Consider the following 17,373-nt stretch of genomic DNA (forward strand, 5'->3'; position numbering starts at 1 on the left):
ACAAATTCCTAAACACACACTCACTACCAAAATTCACATGGGAAGAGATAGGAAATCTGAACAGACCCATAACTAGTGAAGAAGTCGAATCAGTTATCAAAACTCTCCCAACAAATAAGAGTCCTCAACCTGATGGCTTCCCTGGGGAATTCTACCGGACGTTTAAAACAGAATTAATAACAATTCTTCTCAAGCTATTCCAAAAAATAGAAATCAAAGGAAAACTCCCGGATTCATTTTATGAAGACAGCATCACTCTGATTCCCAAGCCAGACAGGGATCCAGCAAAAAAGGGGAACTACAGGCCAATATCCTTGATGAATATGGATGCAAAAATCCTCAACAAGATAATTACAAATAGAATCCAACAGCACATAAAAAGAATAATCCACCAAGATCAAGTGGGATTCATTCCTGGGTTACAGGGCTGGTTCAACATTCCCAAATCAATCAATGTGATACACCACATCAACAAAAGAAAATATAAAAACCATATGATCCTGTCGATAGATGCAGAAAAAGCATTTGACAAAATACAGGATCCCTTCTTAATAACGACTCTAGAGAAAGTTGGGATAGAAGGAGCCTACTTAAACATCATAAAAGCCATCTATGAGAAGCCTTGAGCTCACATCATCCTCAACGGGGAAAAACTGAGAACTTTCCCCCTGAGATCAGGATCAAGACAGGGATGTCCACTCTCGCCACTGTTGTTTAACATAGTGCTGGAAGTCCTAGCATCAGCCATCAGACAACAAAGGGAAACCAAAGGCATCAGAATTGACCTTGAAAAGTCAAACTTTCACTTTTCACAGATGACATGATACTCTACGTAGAAAACCCGACAGACTCCACCAGAAGCCTGCTAGAACTGATCCAAGAAATCAGCCAAGTTGAAGGGCACAAAATCAACGTACAGAAATCAGTTACACTCTTGTACACCAATAATGAAGCTGCAGAATGAGAAATCAAGAAGCTGATCCCATTCACAATTGCACAAGAAACCATAAAATACCTAGCAATAAACCTAACCCAGGATACAAGAGATCTGTATGATGAAAACTATAGAAAACTTATGAAGGAAATTGAAGAAGACACAAATAAATGGAAAAACATTTCATGCTCATGGATAGGAAGAATAAATATAGTTAAAATGTCATGACTACCCAAAGCAATCTACACATTCAATGCAATTCCAATCAAAATTGCACCAGCATACGTCTCAAAACTAGAATAAACTATCCTCAAATTTGTATGGAATCACAAAAGACCCCGAATAGCCAAAGTAATATTGAAGATGAAAACCAAAATGGGAGGCATCACCATCCCAGACTTTAGCCTCTACTACAAAGCTGTCATCATCAAGACAGTATGGTATTGGCACAAAAACAGACACATAGACCAATGGAATAGAATTGAGAACTCAGACCTGGACCCAAAGGTATACAGTCAACTAATATTTGACAAAGCAGGAATGAATACCCAATGGAAAAAAGACAGCCTCTTTAAGAGATAGTGTTGGGAGAACTGCTCAGCAACATGCAGAAGAATGAAACTAGATCAATTTCTCACACCGTTCACAAAAATAAACTCAAAATGGATAAAGGACCTGAATGTGAGACAGGAAACCATAAAAACGCTAGAGGAGAAAGCAGGAAACAACCTCCTTGACCTCCACCGCAGCAACTTCTTACTTGACACATCCCCAAAAGCAAGGGAATCAAGAGCAAAAATAAACGATTGGGACCTCATCAAGGTTAAAAGTTTCTGCACGGCAAAGGAAACAATCCATAAAACTAATAGGCAGCCAACGGAATGGGAAAAGATAGTTGCAAATGACAGATAAAGGATTAATATCCAAAATCTATAAGGAACTCACCAAACTCCACACCCAAAAAGCAAACAATCCAATGAAGAAATGGGCAGAAGATATGAACAGACACTTCTCCAAAGAGGACATCCAGATGGCCAACAGACACATGAAACGATGCTCAGCATCCCTCCTCATCAGGCAAATACAAATCAAAACCACACTGAGATACCACTTCACGCCAGTCAGAGTGGCTAAAGTGAGCAAATCAGAGAACTCTAGATGCTGGCGAGGATGTGGAGAAATGGGCACCCTCCTACACTGTTGGTGGGAATGTAAACTGGTACAGAGGTTCCTCAGGAAATTAACCATAGAACTCCCCTATGACCCAGCAATAGCACTGCTAGGAATTTACCCAAGGGATACAGAAATGCTGATGCATAGGAGCACATGTACCCCAATGTTCATAACAGCACTCTCAACAATAGCCAAAACATGGAAAGAGCCTAAGTGTCCATCAACGGACGAACGGATCAAGAAGATGTGGTTTATCTATACGATGGAATACTATATGGCAATGAGAAAATGAAATCTGGCCATGTGTAGCAACATGGATGGACCTTGAGGGTGTTATGCTTAGCAAAATAAGTCACGCAGAGAAGGACAAATATCATATGTTTGCACGTATAGGAGGATTAGGAGGAACTTAACGGTGGACCATGGGGGAGACGAAGGGGGGAAATGGTAGGGGAGAGGGAGGGAGGCAAACCATGAGAGACTCCTGAATGCTGAGAACAAACTGAGGACTGATGGATGTGGGGGGGGGAGGGGAGAGATGGGCATGGAGGGGAGCACTAGTGGGGATGAGCACTGGGTGTAATATGGAAACCGACTTCAAAATAAACTATTTGTAAAAAAAATTAAGAATATAATGCTAAGTACCTCAATTGCGTGCTATAAAAAACATGTGCTCTAAATACAGTAGAATTACATTATGAATATATTTTCGATATACTTTCTGAGCAGTGAGTAAATTCTCAGTGAATCAACTCTCACCTATTTTAACACGCCATGTTGGAGTTCTAAACAATCCCCACCCACCCAGTGATTGTGATGGTGAAAAACATTCAGTCACTGGCTCTCACCCATCCATTCTATGATTCTCCCTTTATGTGCAAGAAGCCATCAGTTAATACTTTTGTAAAGAGATGTTTATTGACATGATTAGTGTCATATTTAACGTAGAATATTGAAAATAAGATGTGTGATATGTCAGTATAACAATTACTACAATAATTTTTGTTTTCATTAAAGTTTGTTGATAAAATTTGAGAAGTTTTTATTCTTGACCAGTGCTCATGGGAGTAGATGGTACTAACTCGGGGTGGTCCATGGGAACAAGAGAGGCTGAGTCTACATGTTTGGCACTTATTAGCCACCTCCTTTATTCTCCACAATATATAATGCTCCACACAGACACTGAGAAAGCTACAGAATTCCTAGTCATTCAACATGAGCAGTACATGAAGCCTACCTTCATTTATGGGTCTTACTCACAAAGTAAATTGAGGTCTCTGGTATTCCAGGACACAGCTTTTTAAAGAACAAAGGGAAAATCCTTAGGGAAAGTCAGGCTCCATTCACACTCTCATCTCTCAGCTCAACCTTGAGAACAATGGGTTTTTCTGGTTGAATAATACCTTGTTCATTGAATTTCATGGGGATCTGCAAAAGATAATAAAGGATATGAAAACCAACAAATGAAGTTCTACTGACAACAGAAGCAAAGCAGGTAAGACACATAAAGAATAATAATGATTTATAAAAATATAAATACTACATTTAGATTTATATATCTCATATTCCTTAAACTTTGTAAGCTGTCAAGATCAGAATGTGGAAACATTCATCCACCGTTCATTCAAAGGAATATCTATTGAGTGTCTACTCTGTACCAGACTGGACACAAACTCATGTTTTTTATTCAATTTTTAAGTAAAAGGATGAGTATTTAAAATTTAAAACAGTTTCTTAGCAATTATGGCAACCTTTGAAAAGTGATACAGTTAATTTTGTATATGTTGAAGCTTGCAAAATCATCCTGAATGGGTATTACACATTTTATTGTACGACCATCGTCAATGCTAAATATCCTGTCACTTCTCCCAGTAGAAATATCCATTTGTGATGGCACATTGACTAGAAAGAGAGCAAAGGTGGATGGGGGCAGTGCTCATGGAATGCAGTGCCAAGTAGCCAGGATGGCCTTGACCATGAGAGTCCTTCACATCTGGCAGACATGCTTTACACCCATGATTCTCAACCTCGCTTGCACTTAAGAATCAAAAGGGATGGGGAGGAGGCAAGATGGCAGAGAAGTAGGGAGCTCTGTACATTTCACTTGCCCCCATCTCTCAAACGGAGAAGGTCTGAAGTCATAGGAACCCTTACAGAATCCAGGAGTTTGGGAGGAAAAGCAGATAGAGTCCACTGAGAAAGCCTTATAGCGTGAGTGCAAAATAGGGAAGATAAAATTGGACCAGGACCAGAGACACAGCGGGAGGGAGGGATCCCCCTTTGTGGGGAGTCATGGTGAGTCTAGGGGAAAAAAAGAAAGAGTGGCCGAAACTGCTCAAGACACTGTCCGTGTTGCTAGAGAAGAGAAAAACCTCCACTCAGTACACAGAGGGATCCGGTTTCCTGCTGCCCAGCTGACCCTAGGCAGGACCCACCCGTCCCAGGGGACCTAGGGAGAAACTGCTCCTTGTTCGCCAGCTCAACGTGGAGTGTCAGGAGTGGCGCCTTAAGCCACACTGTTGTGCTTCTGGCTTGTCTGGACCCCTAGAGGGAAAGCGAGAGGTTTGAAACTGCTCTGAGGGACTTGCCTGTGAGTTTATATTTCAGGCAATATCAGTGGGGCACACTGACTCAGATCTGGAAATGAGGCCTGGCTTGGGATATAGAGCACATCTCACCTTGGCTATACCCCTGGCACAGGGAGATCACACCCAAAAGAGTGAGTTGCAATGCCTGGTTCGAAAAGGGACTGAGCGCCGCCACTTTTCTCCCCACAACCACCAAGGCAGGACCCCAGCAGGACACACTGGACCAGACCACGCCCATCCCCGCTAGAGAGCTGCTCTCTTCTTCTTTTCTTTTATGGGAGCTGGGGCAAGACCAACATGGATGCACTGCCCTGATTAATTCTGGTCACTGGCTTGCTTAAACAGTCACATATTTAATTCATTCTCTAGATGTAAATTCTACACCTCCACCGCTACTTTTTATCTCTTTCTCTCTAGAGTAATCAGACTATATAGTTTCTCTGAGTAGCATTATCGTCATTTCTTGCGCCTCCTCTCCAACCATATTCCCCTCTTTCTCTCTCTCAATTAAGCCTCTTAGTCTATCTGTCTGCTCATTTCTTTTCCAATTTCGCTTACTCCCCACCCTGTCATTTCTCTCTTTGTATATGCTCTTCCACCAGCACTGCATACACCCGGCTATTTATTTGTAGCTGGGAATTCTGGTTCTATACTTTAGATTGTCCTTTGTCTATTGGGTTTTTTCTTTTTCCTTTCCTTTTCTTCTTTTTTCTTTTTTGTGTAATTTTTATTTTTATTATTCGTCTTCCCTCCTACCTCTTTTCCTTTTTATTTTTTTTGCTTTGTATTGTGTCCCTTCCTTTTTTTTTCTTTTTCCCTTTTGGTTTTCGTGTTTGTTAGACTTGTCTGTGCGTTTGTGTGCCTTTGTTCCTTGTGTGTTGGTCTGTCTGTTGTCTTTTCCAGTGCTACCTCAAGAAACAAGCCAAAGTACACATGGTGGAGAGTCCCAAATACCACCATGAGTAGGAAAATAAAACAACCAAGGTCTCAACAAGAGAGACCAAGAGACACCATTCAAAGAACACTTTCTGAACGGACAGGTCCTGGATAGTCAAAGAGCATCCTTTGGTAAAACAGCACTCACAGGTGCAGAGTGCATAACAAGATTTTAAAACTAACAGGAGATAGAAAGCTAACCAAAATGACCAAACGGAAGAACTCTCCTCCAAAGAAATTCCAGGAAGATTTGACACTCAAGAACTGCTCAAAACAGATATAAGCAAAATAACTGAACAAGAATTTAGAACAATAGTCATAAAATTAATCGCTGGGCTTGAAAAAGGCATGGAAGACATCAGAGAAACTACTGTTACAAAGACTATGGAGCTTAAAAATAGTTGTGATGAATTAAAAAATGCTACAAATGATGCAAAATAAAATGGAAGCGTCCAATGAATGGATTGAAGAGACAGACAAGAGAATAAGTGATTTACACGACACAATTATAGAAAAAGAGGAAGATGAGAAAAAGAGATAAACTGATCCAGGAACACAAAAGGAGAGTTTGAGAGTTCAGCAATACAATCAAATGGAACAATATCCATATCATAGGAATTCCAAAAGAGGAAGAGAGAGAGAAAGGCGCTGAAGGAGTCCTTGAAGAAATTATAGCAAAGAACTTCCCCAAACTGAAGAAGGAAACAGACCTTAAAATCCAAGAAGCATAGAGAACTCCACTCAGACATAACTTGAATCAATCTTCTGCATGACATTATCATAGTGAAACTGGCAAAATATATGGACAAAGAGAGAATTCTGAAAGCAGCTAAAAATAAAAGGGCCCTAACATACAAAGGGAAACCTATCAGAGTGGTGAGAGACCTATCTACTGAAACGTGGCAGGCCAGAAAGGAATGGCAGGATAACTTCATGTGATGAACAGAAAAAATATGCAGCCAAGAATTCTCTATGCAGTACGCCTGTCATTCACAATAGAAGGAGAGAAAAAAGGCTTTCCAAATAAACAAAAATTGAAAGAATTCGTCACCACTAAACCAGCCCTACAAGAAATCCTAAAGGAAAATCTATGAGGGAAATGTTGAAAGGAACACAAGATACCAGAGACACCACCACAAGCATAAATCCCACAAAGGACACGATGACTCTAAACCCATATTTTTCAATTATAACACTGAATGTAAATGGACTAAATGCCCCAATCAAAATACTTAAGGCAGCAGGATAGATTAAAAAAAAAAAAAAAACTAAAATCCATCTCTTTGCTGTCTACAAGAAAATCATTTTAGACTGGAGGACACCTTCAGATTGAAAGGAAAGGGATGGAGAAATATCTATCATGCTACTGGAAGTCAAAAGAAAGCTGGAGTAGCTATACTTATATCAGACAAACGGGACTTTAAAGTAAAGACAATAACAAGGGATGAAGAAGGGCATTATATAATAATTACAGGGTCTCTCCATCAGGAAGAGCTAACAATTATAAATGCCTACGCACCAAGTATGGGAGCACCTAAATATATAAAACAATTAATCACAAACAGAAAAAATCTTATGAATAAGAATGTACTAATAGCAGGGGACTTCAATACTCCACTTACAACAATGGATAGATCAACTAGACAGAAAATCACTAAAACACAATGGACTTGAATGACAATTGGACCAGATCGATCTGACAGACACATTTAGAACTGTACATCCTGAGGCTATGGAATTCACTTTCTTCTCAAGTGCGCATGGAACATTCTCCAAGATAGATCCCCTACAGGGACATAAAGTAGCCCTCAATAAATATAAACGAATTGAGATCATACCATGCACACTTTCAGATCACAATGCTATGAAACTTGAAATCAATCACAGGAAGAAGCCTGGAAAACCTCCAAAAACATGGAGGTTAAAGAACACCCTACTAAAGAACGAATGGGCCCGTCAGGCAATTAGTGAACAAATTTAAAAATATATGAAAACAACTGAAAATAAAATACAACATTCCAAACTATGGGATGCGGCGAAGGCAGTCCTAATAAGAAAGTACATTGCACTCCAGGCCTATTTCAAGAAATTAGAAAAAGCACAAGTGCAAAATCTAACAGCGCACCTAAAGCAACTAGAGGGAGAGCAACAAGAGCACCTCAAAACCAGTAGGAGAAGAGAAATAAAACTCAGGGCAGTAATAAACAATATAGAAACCAAAAAAAACCAGTTGAACAGATCAATGAAACCAAGAGTTGGTTTTTGAAAAAATAAACAAAATTGACAAACCTCTAGCCAGGCTTCTCAAAAAGAAAAGGGAGAGCACTCAAATAGACAAAATCGTGAATGAAAAAGGACTTATTACAACCAACTCCTCAGAAATACAAGCAATTATCAGTGAATACTATGAAAAATTATATGCCAACAAACTGGACAACTTAGAAGAAATGGACAAATTCCTAAACACACACACACTACTAAAATTCACACGAGAAGAAAAAAAAATCTGAACAGATCCATAACTAGTGAGGAAATCGAATCATTTCTCAAAAGTCTCCCAACAAATAGGAGCCCTGGGCCAGATGGCTTCCCTGGGGAATTCTACCAGACATTTAAAACAGAGTTAATACCCATTCTTCTCAAGCTATTCCAAAAAATAGAAATCGAAGGAAAACTTCTGGACGCATTTTATGAAGCCAGCATCACTTGAATTCCTAAACGAGACAGAAATCCAGCAAAAAGGAGAACTACAGGCCAATATCGTTGATGAATACAAATGCAAAAATCATCAACAGTTACTTGCAAATCGAATTCAACAGCATATAAATAGAATTATCCACCAAAATTAAGTGGGATTCATTCCTGGGTTACAGGGCTGGTTCATTATTTGCAAATCAATCAGTGTGATACATCACATCAACAAAAGAATAGATAAAAACCATATGATCCTGTCAATAAATGCAGAAAAAGCATTTGACAAAATACAGCATCCCTTCTTAATAAAAACCCTCAAGAAAATTGGGATACAATGTTCATAGCAGCACTCTCAACAATAGCCAAAACATGAAAAGAGCCTAAGTGTCCATCAACGGACGAATGGATCAAGAAGATGTGGAATCTATACAATGGAATACTACATGGCAATGAGAAAAAATGAAAGCTGGCCTTGTGTAGCAACATGGATGGACCTTGAGGGTGTAATGCTGAACGAAAGAAGTCAGGCAGAGAAGGACAAATATCATACGTTTGCACGTATAGGAGTATTAGGAGGAACTTAACGGAGGACCGTGGGGGAGAAGAAGGGAGGAAATGGTAGGGGAAAGGGAGAGAGGCAAACCATGAGAGACTCTTGAATGCTGACAAAAACTGAGGACTGATGGATGTGGGGGGGAGGAGGGGAGGGGCATGGAGGAGGGCACTTTGGGGATGAGCACTGAGTGTTATGTGGAAACTAATTTGACAATAAACTATTTGTAAAAACAAAACAAAACTGAAATACACTTATAAAAGTATAAAAAAAAAAGCCATTTTTGAGAATCCCTCAGCTAATATCATCCTCAACGGGGAAAGACTGAGAGCTTTCCCCCTGAGATCAGGAACACGACACGGATGTCCACTCTCACCACTGTTGTGTAGCATAGTGCTGGAAGTCCTAGCATCAGCCATTAGACAACAAAAGAAAATAAAAGGCATCAGAATTGGCAAAGAAGAAGTCAAACTTTCGGGGAGCCTGGGTGGCTCAGTCGGTTAAGCGTCTGACTTAAGCTCAGGTCATGATCTCACGGTTTGTGGGTTCGAGCCCCGTGTCGGGTGTGCTGACAGCTAGCTCAGAGCCTGGAACCTGCTTCGGATTCTGTGTCTCCCTCTCTCTCTGACCCTCCCCTGCTTACACTCTCTCTCTCTCAGAAATAAATAAATAAATAAATAAATAAATAAATAGATAGATAGATAGATAGATAGATAAAGAAGTTAAACTTTCACTTTTTGCAGATGACATGATACTCTACATAGAAAACTAGACAGACTCCACCGGAAGCCTACTAAAACTGATCAATGAATTCAGCGATGTTGAGGGATTCAAAATCAATGTACAGAAATTGGTTGCATTTTGATACACCAATAATGAAGCACCAGAAAGAGAAATCAAGAAACTGATCCCATTCACAATTGCACAAGAAACCATAAAATACCTAGCAATAAACCTAACCAAAAATATAAGAGAGCTGTATGATGAAAACTATAGAAAACTTATGAAGGAAATTGAAGAAGATGCAAAAAAATGGAAAAACATTCCATGCTCATGGATTGGAAGCATAAATATAGTTAAAATGTCATGACTACCCAAAGCACTCTACACATTCCATGCAATTCCAATCAAAATTGCACCAGCATACATCTCAGAACTAGAACAAACTATTCTAAAATTTGTATGGAACCACAAAAGACCCCAAATAGCCAAAGTAATATTGAAGAAGAAACCCAAAACGGGAGGCATCACCATCCGAGACTTTAGCCTCTACTACAAAGCTGTCATCATCAAGACAGTATGGAATTAGCACAAAAAAAGACACATAGACCAATGAAATAGAATGGAGAACTCAGAATTGGACCCACAAATGTACAGCCAACTAATCTTTGACAAAGCAGGAAGAGTATCCAGTGGAAAAAAGACAGCCTCTTTAACAGATGGTGCTGGGAGAACTGGACAGCAACATGCAGAAGAATGAAACTCGATCATTTTCTTACCCCATATTAAAAAAACTCAAAATGGATAAAGGACCTGAATGTGAGACAAGAAACCATCAAAACCCTAGAGGAGAAAGCCGGGAACAACCTCCTTGACCTCAACTGCAGCATTTTTTTACTTGACACATCCCCAAAGGCAAGGGAATCAAGAACAAAAATGAACTATTGGGACTTCATCAAGATTAAAAGCTTCTGCACGGCAAAGGAAACAATCCATAAAACTAATAGGCAACCGATGGAATGGGAAATGATAGTTGCCAGTGACATATCAGATAAAGGGCTAGTATCCAAAATCTATAAGGAACTCACCAAACTCCACACCCGAAAAACAAATAATCCAGTGAAGAAATGGGCAGAAGACATGATCAGACACGTCTCCAAAGAGGACATCCAGATGGCCAACACATGAAACAATGCTCCACATTCCTCATCATCAGGGCAATACAAATCAAAACCACACTGAGAGGGGCACCTCGGTGGCTCAGTCGGTTAAGCGTCTGACTTCAGCTCAGGTCATGATCTCACGGTTCGTGGGTTCGAGCCCCGTGTCGGGCTCTGTGCTGACAGCTAGCTCCAAGCCTGGAGCCTGTTTAAGATTCTGTGTCTCCCTCTCTCTCTGACCCTCCCCTGCTCACGCTGTCTCTCTCTAGCAGAAATAAATAAAACAGTAAAAAAAAAAACACACACACATAAAACCACCCTTAGATACCACCTCACGCCGGTCAGAGTGGCTAAAATGAGCAAATCTGAGGACTCTAAACACTGGCGCAGATGTGGAGAAAAGGGAACCCTCCTACAGTGTTGGTGAGAATGTAAACTGGTGCAGCCCCTCTGGAAAACAGTGTGGAGGTTCCTCAAAAAATTAACATTAGAACTCCCCTATGACCCTGCAATAGCACTGCTAGGAATTTACTCAAGGGATACAGGAATGCTGATGCATAGGGACACCTGTACCCAATGTTCATAGCAGCACTCTCAACAATAGCCAAATCATGGAAAGAGCCTAGATGTCCATCAACGGACGAATGGATCAAGAAGATGTGGTTTATCTATACAATGGAATACTCCATGGCAATGAGAAAGAATGAAATCTGGCTATGTGTAAGCAACATGGATGGAACTTGAGGGTGATATGCTGAGCGAAATAAGTCAGGCATAGAAGAACAGCCACCATATGTTTGCACGTATAGGAGGATTAGGAGGAACTCAACGGAGGACCATGGGGAGAAGAAAGGAAAAAATAGTGGTGGAGAGGGAGAGAGGTAAACCATGAGAGACTCTTGAACGCTGAGAACAAACTGAGGGCTGATGGGCGTGGAGTGGATGTTGACGGGGGTGATGGGCATGGCAGAGGGCACTTGTGGGTATGAGCACTTGGTGTTATATGGAAATCAACTTGTCAATGAACTATTTAAAAAAAGAATCAAAAGGGGAACAATCTGAGGGCTGCTGGGGGTGGGGGAGAGGGGAAAGCTGTGATGGGCATGGAGTAGGGGACTTGTTGAGTTGAGCACTGAGTGTTATATGGAAACCAACTTGACAATAAGCTATTTAAGAAAAAAAAAAAAGAATCAAAAGGGGCACTATAAACCCACTCTGGGTGAATTATGTTAGAATTTCTGATATGGCCTGGGCATCAGGATTGTTAAAAGAACTTACTGATTGTAATGTACAAGAAGGTGTTGAGAATCACGGTTATGAGAACATCTGTAAGTTGTGATGGAGAACAGCGTTGTTCAAAAGTCATGTTGTAATAATCACTGCACATCATTACTGTTCACTACATGCTCCCTTCGTTTCAGTGGACTTGAAATACATCTAAAACATTGCTCATGGAGGAGGGCACTTGTGGGGATGAGCACTGGGTGTTATATGGAAACCAACTTGACAATAAACTATTTGTAAAAAATAAATAAATAAATAAAATTAAAAAAAAAACATTGCTCAAATTCTGGGTATTATACTAAATTAGTCAAAGAAAGACAAATATCATATCGGGAATTTAAGATACAAAACATATTAACATAAAAGAAGGGAACCAAAATAATATAAAAACAGGGAGGGGATGAAACTTAAGAGATTCTTTTCTTATATTCTTAAAATGTTTCTTATTTATTTCTGAGAGAGAGAGCATGAGCAAGGGAGGGTCAGAGAGAGAAGGAGACACAGAATCTGAAGCAGGCTCCAGGCTCTGAGCTGGCTGTCAGCACAGAGCCCGACATGGGGCTCGAACCCATGAACCATAAGACCATGACCTGAGTCAAAGTTGAACGCTTAACCGACTGAGCCACCCAGGCACCCCACGAAATTCTTAAATATAGAGAACAAACTGAGGGTTTCTGGAGGGGTTGTGGGTGAGGGGATGGGCTATATGAGAAGGGGCATTAAGGAAGACACTTATTGGGATGACCACTGGGGGTTATACATAAAGGATGAGTCAGTGGATTCTACTCCTGAAACCAATATTGCACTATATGCTAACTAACTTGGATGTAAATTTAAAAATAAATAAATAATAAAAAATAAAATAGAAGAAAAAACAACAACATTGCTCAAGTTCAGAAGTCGGTGCATAATCATGTCACACGAACTGCACTGACTCTAGATGGTCCTTATATCTAAGTGTTTATAACCCATCGATGTGGCACTCAGAGCTGAAGGAAACTTAAAGGTCACAGATGGATCCAAACAGAACTGGCCAAGAGAACAAATTAAGGGTAAAGGAGCTACACACACACACACACACACACACACACACACCACACACTTGCTGTATTTCTAGTTTAAAAAAAAACAGTAAAGCATTCTTTATGCAGAAAGTTCTCTGTCTGACCTGTGTTTCTTTACAAGGCTTGAAGGAGAAGTTCTGCAGGAGTCTGACAGCAGCAAGCTTCATGTTCATGACCGCGAACCTCATGCCAATGCAGTTTCGGGGTCCAGTTCCAAAAGGCATGTATATATAAGGATTTATGCTGTCCTTGTTCTTCTTGCTGAACCTGGTTCCACAAATCAGGTTGAAAACAAGTTAGCAAAACATAAAAACCACAAAAGTCACATGTGTGGGGTTCTCAACCTGGACTACACAGGACACTCTTGGGGGCTGGTCACTGAAATCTTGCCTGGCTTATTCTGTGGTGACAACTGTAAGCTACAGATCCTCTACATTCCCTTTACCCTGTGGGAGCACCCAGTCCTGTTGAGGTGATGAGATGAATGTTGTTATAAGGAAGAGTTAATTTAAAAGTAGAATTACAGTCAGGGTGGTGAGATGTTCACAGTCTGAAAGGTGAGTGGGAAATGAACCCGATGAAGGAAAGGTAGGTTCTTACCTAAACTGACTTATGGTTGTGAAGTGCTCAAGAAAAAGGAGCAGGAGAAATGTCTCCCATGATTTACACTGTGATTTTTCTCTTCTCTTCCCTCCCCTCCCCACTAGGATCCCTCCAACCATTTTGACAGAATAGCCTGTCAGAAGATTTACAGGAGCACACAATGCTCCTCACTATAATCATACTGACAGATAAGTGTAATCACTGAATTCTTCTCTGTCTCTTCCATGAGGCTATAAATTCCTTGAAGGTTAGACTTCTATTTTACCAAAATGGATTGCTTAATATTAAGGAAAAATATAGATTTGCAGAAAGTGATAATGACATTGTCAGTAGATATTTTTTAAAAGTGTTTAAAATATGGGCAAAATATTTGGGGCACCAGGGTGGCTCAGTCGGTTAAGCATTTGACTCTTGGTTTTGGCTCAAGTTATGATCTCAGGGTTCATGAGTTCAAGCCCCACATCAGGTTCTGTGCTGACTGCGCAGAGCTTGCTTGGGATTCTCTCTTCCTCTCCCTATGCCCCTTTGCTTCTCTCTCTCTTTCTCAAAAATAAACCAACATTTTTTAAAAAAATGGATAATATTCTGGAATGAGATGATGTGTCTTACAGAGATATGGGTATAAGACAAGGAATTGCTATGGTGTATGGATGGGGCAGTTAATATGGGTTATTGGTTGTTGGGCAGATGATGGGTACACATAGATGCATTAAGAATATTCACAGACATGCATCTACAGAATATACTTGTGCATGTGTCAAAAATTCTCCACAAGAGGGGTGCCTGGGTGGCTCAGTCGGTTAAGCGTCTGACTTCGGCTCAGGTCATGATCTCATGGTTTGTGGGTTCAAGCCCTGCATCAGGCTCTGTACTGACTGCCAGCTCAGAGCCTGGAACCTCTTTCAGATTCTGTATCTCCCTCTCTCTCTGACCCTCTCCTACTCTCTCTCTCTCTTTCAGAAATAAATAAAACAAAACAAAATTCCCCACAGGAGACATTTTTAATATGTGGATTTGGCGCTGCCTGGCACAGTCCCTGACACACATAGGTACGCACTTCCTCTCATGAGTGAATGAATCACAGAGAAGTACTAGGAGTCTCTGGTTTCTGTTAGAGAAACTACAGGACTGGGGACTTCTGAGCTTGTTGGACCTCCAGGTCTCTTGGTCCAGGAAACAGGCAGCTTGGTCAATTCTGACTTCTTTCAGCAAGGACTAAATGTAGACACAATACTAGCACTAGGGACACCATGCAACAAGACAAGGGTCCTGCCACCAGGGAGCTTAGAGTCAGGGGCTACAAGTCTAGATCCCTACAAAGTTCACTCCAAATTTTCCTCACCACAACAACAAACAGGAAAGCACCAACTCTTTGCAGAATTCAAGCTGTGCCCAATGCCAGACACTGCTCTGGATTCCCAGAGAGAAAGCTCAAGACCCCCCCAAGGAGGATGTCTCAGATGGCTAGAAAGCATTTGACTTTGGATGAATCCCCAATACCAAGAGAGGTGGGAGCTGGCACAGGACTGAAGTCACAGAAGCACAGGACCTGTGTGTGCCCCCATCCTCACGAGGCTGCTCCTCCTGCCAGGGATGAGGACTCTCAGCTCCACAGCCTCTGCTCTCCCACTAAGGCTAGTGGAAATGGCAGCCAAAGTTTACAAACATGAAATGTAAGGATGTGTGAAGTAAATTCACAGAGCTAGAGAGAGGACAGAAAAACTTAAAGAAAAAAGAGTCCCATTTTCTTAAATAAGATAATGATTAAATAAATATAAGCATATAATCATAAATACAAATTACATACAATTTACTGATTATAGTTTACTGTTACATTGAGTAGTCAAAAATATAATGTCATTCTAACTTTAAGGAATCTATATATACATGGGAAAATGTCCACAAAGATGTAACACTTCATTATTAATAATCTTGATATATTGGACTGATGATGATGTTAAGTTTCTTTTTTTCTCAACTACAGTCTGTAGAAATTTGACAACAACCATCATTTTGTAATTTGAAAAATACTTCTACATATAAAAAGATACACAAACAACTGAACAACCACATGTTAATCATCTTTACAAAGAAATATCAGAATATCTTCCCACATGAGGGTGGACTCTCTTTTTCAGGGTTCCCTGTACCTTTCTGGATGGAATTCCTTAGGCTCTGGCCAGAGATCTGGGTCCCGGTGAAGAGTAAAGGTTGGCACCATCACCACTGTCCCTTTGGGAATGAACACACCACTGATTTCCACATCTTTCTTACAGACCCTTTCAAGTCTACCAGCGATTGGGTATAATCTGAGAGTTTCATTCAACACCATGTCAAGATACTCCATCTGTACAAGGGCATCGTAAGTGGGAGGTGCCTAGAAGGAAAGAAACAGATTTTCCTAAATTGAGATTTGGAATCAATCTGGTTCCTAACAGTTCAGTCTATGGAATACTACTGAACTGTTAGGAACCCCTAAGAATCATACATATATTTTGGTAAAGGCTACTTATGAGCATTTCAATGTCAACCATGTCCTTTGACCTGCTCAATGGCCCCCTGGGAGGTATGCAATAGTAATACTAGAGAAGACCACTAGGACATTCCCCTAAACAGAATCTGTTCCTAAACAGGAAATCCTTCCCACAACTACGTGTGGTTTTTCTTCTTCATGTGAACAAAGGTGACTGATAAACGATGACCCTTACTCTTAAGTGAAAAATACTGAAGTCATTCTTTCCTTCAAAATATGGGGCCACACATCTGTACCAAGGAAGGAGAACATGCAACAGAAATAAATCCCTTATCCACATAAAATTGTCTAGTTGAAATATCCTGCTTCTGGAAACTAACAATACAACTCTCCTATGACCCAGCAATAGCTCTGCTAGGAATTTACCCAAGGGATACAGAAATGCTGAGGCATAGGAGCACATGTACCCAAATGTTCATAGCAGCACTCTCCACAATAGCTAAAACATGGAAAGAGCATAAGTGTCCATCAACGGATGAATGGATCAAGAAGATGTGGTTTATCTATACCATGGAATACTACATGACAATGAGAAACAATGAAATCTGGCCATGTGTAGCAACATGGATGGACCTTGAGGGTGTTATGCTGAGCGAAAGAAGTCAGGCAGAGAAGGACAAATATCATATGTTTGCACGTATAGGAGGATTAGGAGGAACTTGATGGAGGAACAAGGGGGAGAAGAAGGGCAGAAATGGTGGGGGAAAGGGAGAGAGGCAAACCATGAGAGACTCTTGAATGCTGACAAAAACTGAGGACTGATGGATGAGGGGGGGAGGGGGGATGGGCATGGAGGAGGGCACTTTGGGGATGAGCACTGAGTGTTATGTGGAAACTAATTTGACAATAAACTATTTGTAAAAAAAAAAAAAAGAAATATCCTGCTTCCTATTTCTTTCAATATACATACAATATGTAGAGAGAGACACTATATTATATAATAGCCATAAATAATTTGGGGAGACACTAGTTCCTTTTGATCCAAATATGGCAAGAGATAGGATAGGATGCTACCAATTGTTGGCAAACAACTTCAGTTGTAGGGGACTTTGTAAAGAGGATCAGAATCCTACTCTCAGCTCCATCCTCTGTCACTAGAAGGGTCTCCTATTTGTACCTTCAGGGTTTCAA

The 17,373-nt window shown here is 40.5% G+C and overlaps 1 protein-coding gene across 1 annotated transcript in view; it reads right to left on the minus strand.

The window, feature by feature from the left end:
- Positions 1 to 3,439: 3,439 nt before the first annotated feature.
- Positions 3,440 to 17,373, minus strand: part of LOC120227384 (cytochrome P450 3A12) — a 34,959-nt gene continuing 21,025 nt past the window's right edge. Inside the window, exons 10-12 of the mRNA XM_039225508.1 lie at positions 15,860 to 16,086; positions 13,211 to 13,373; positions 3,440 to 3,535 (exon numbers count right to left, since the gene is read on the minus strand). Of these exons, the coding sequence (XP_039081439.1) occupies positions 3,440 to 3,535; positions 13,211 to 13,373; positions 15,860 to 16,086 (486 nt within the window). The remainder of the gene's footprint in view (positions 3,536 to 13,210; positions 13,374 to 15,859; positions 16,087 to 17,373) is intronic.

This window comes from Hyaena hyaena, unplaced genomic scaffold (genome assembly GCF_003009895.1).
Source record: "Hyaena hyaena isolate Hyena2069 unplaced genomic scaffold, ASM300989v1 scaffold_2269, whole genome shotgun sequence".
NCBI classification, from domain to species: domain Eukaryota; kingdom Metazoa; phylum Chordata; class Mammalia; order Carnivora; family Hyaenidae; genus Hyaena; species Hyaena hyaena.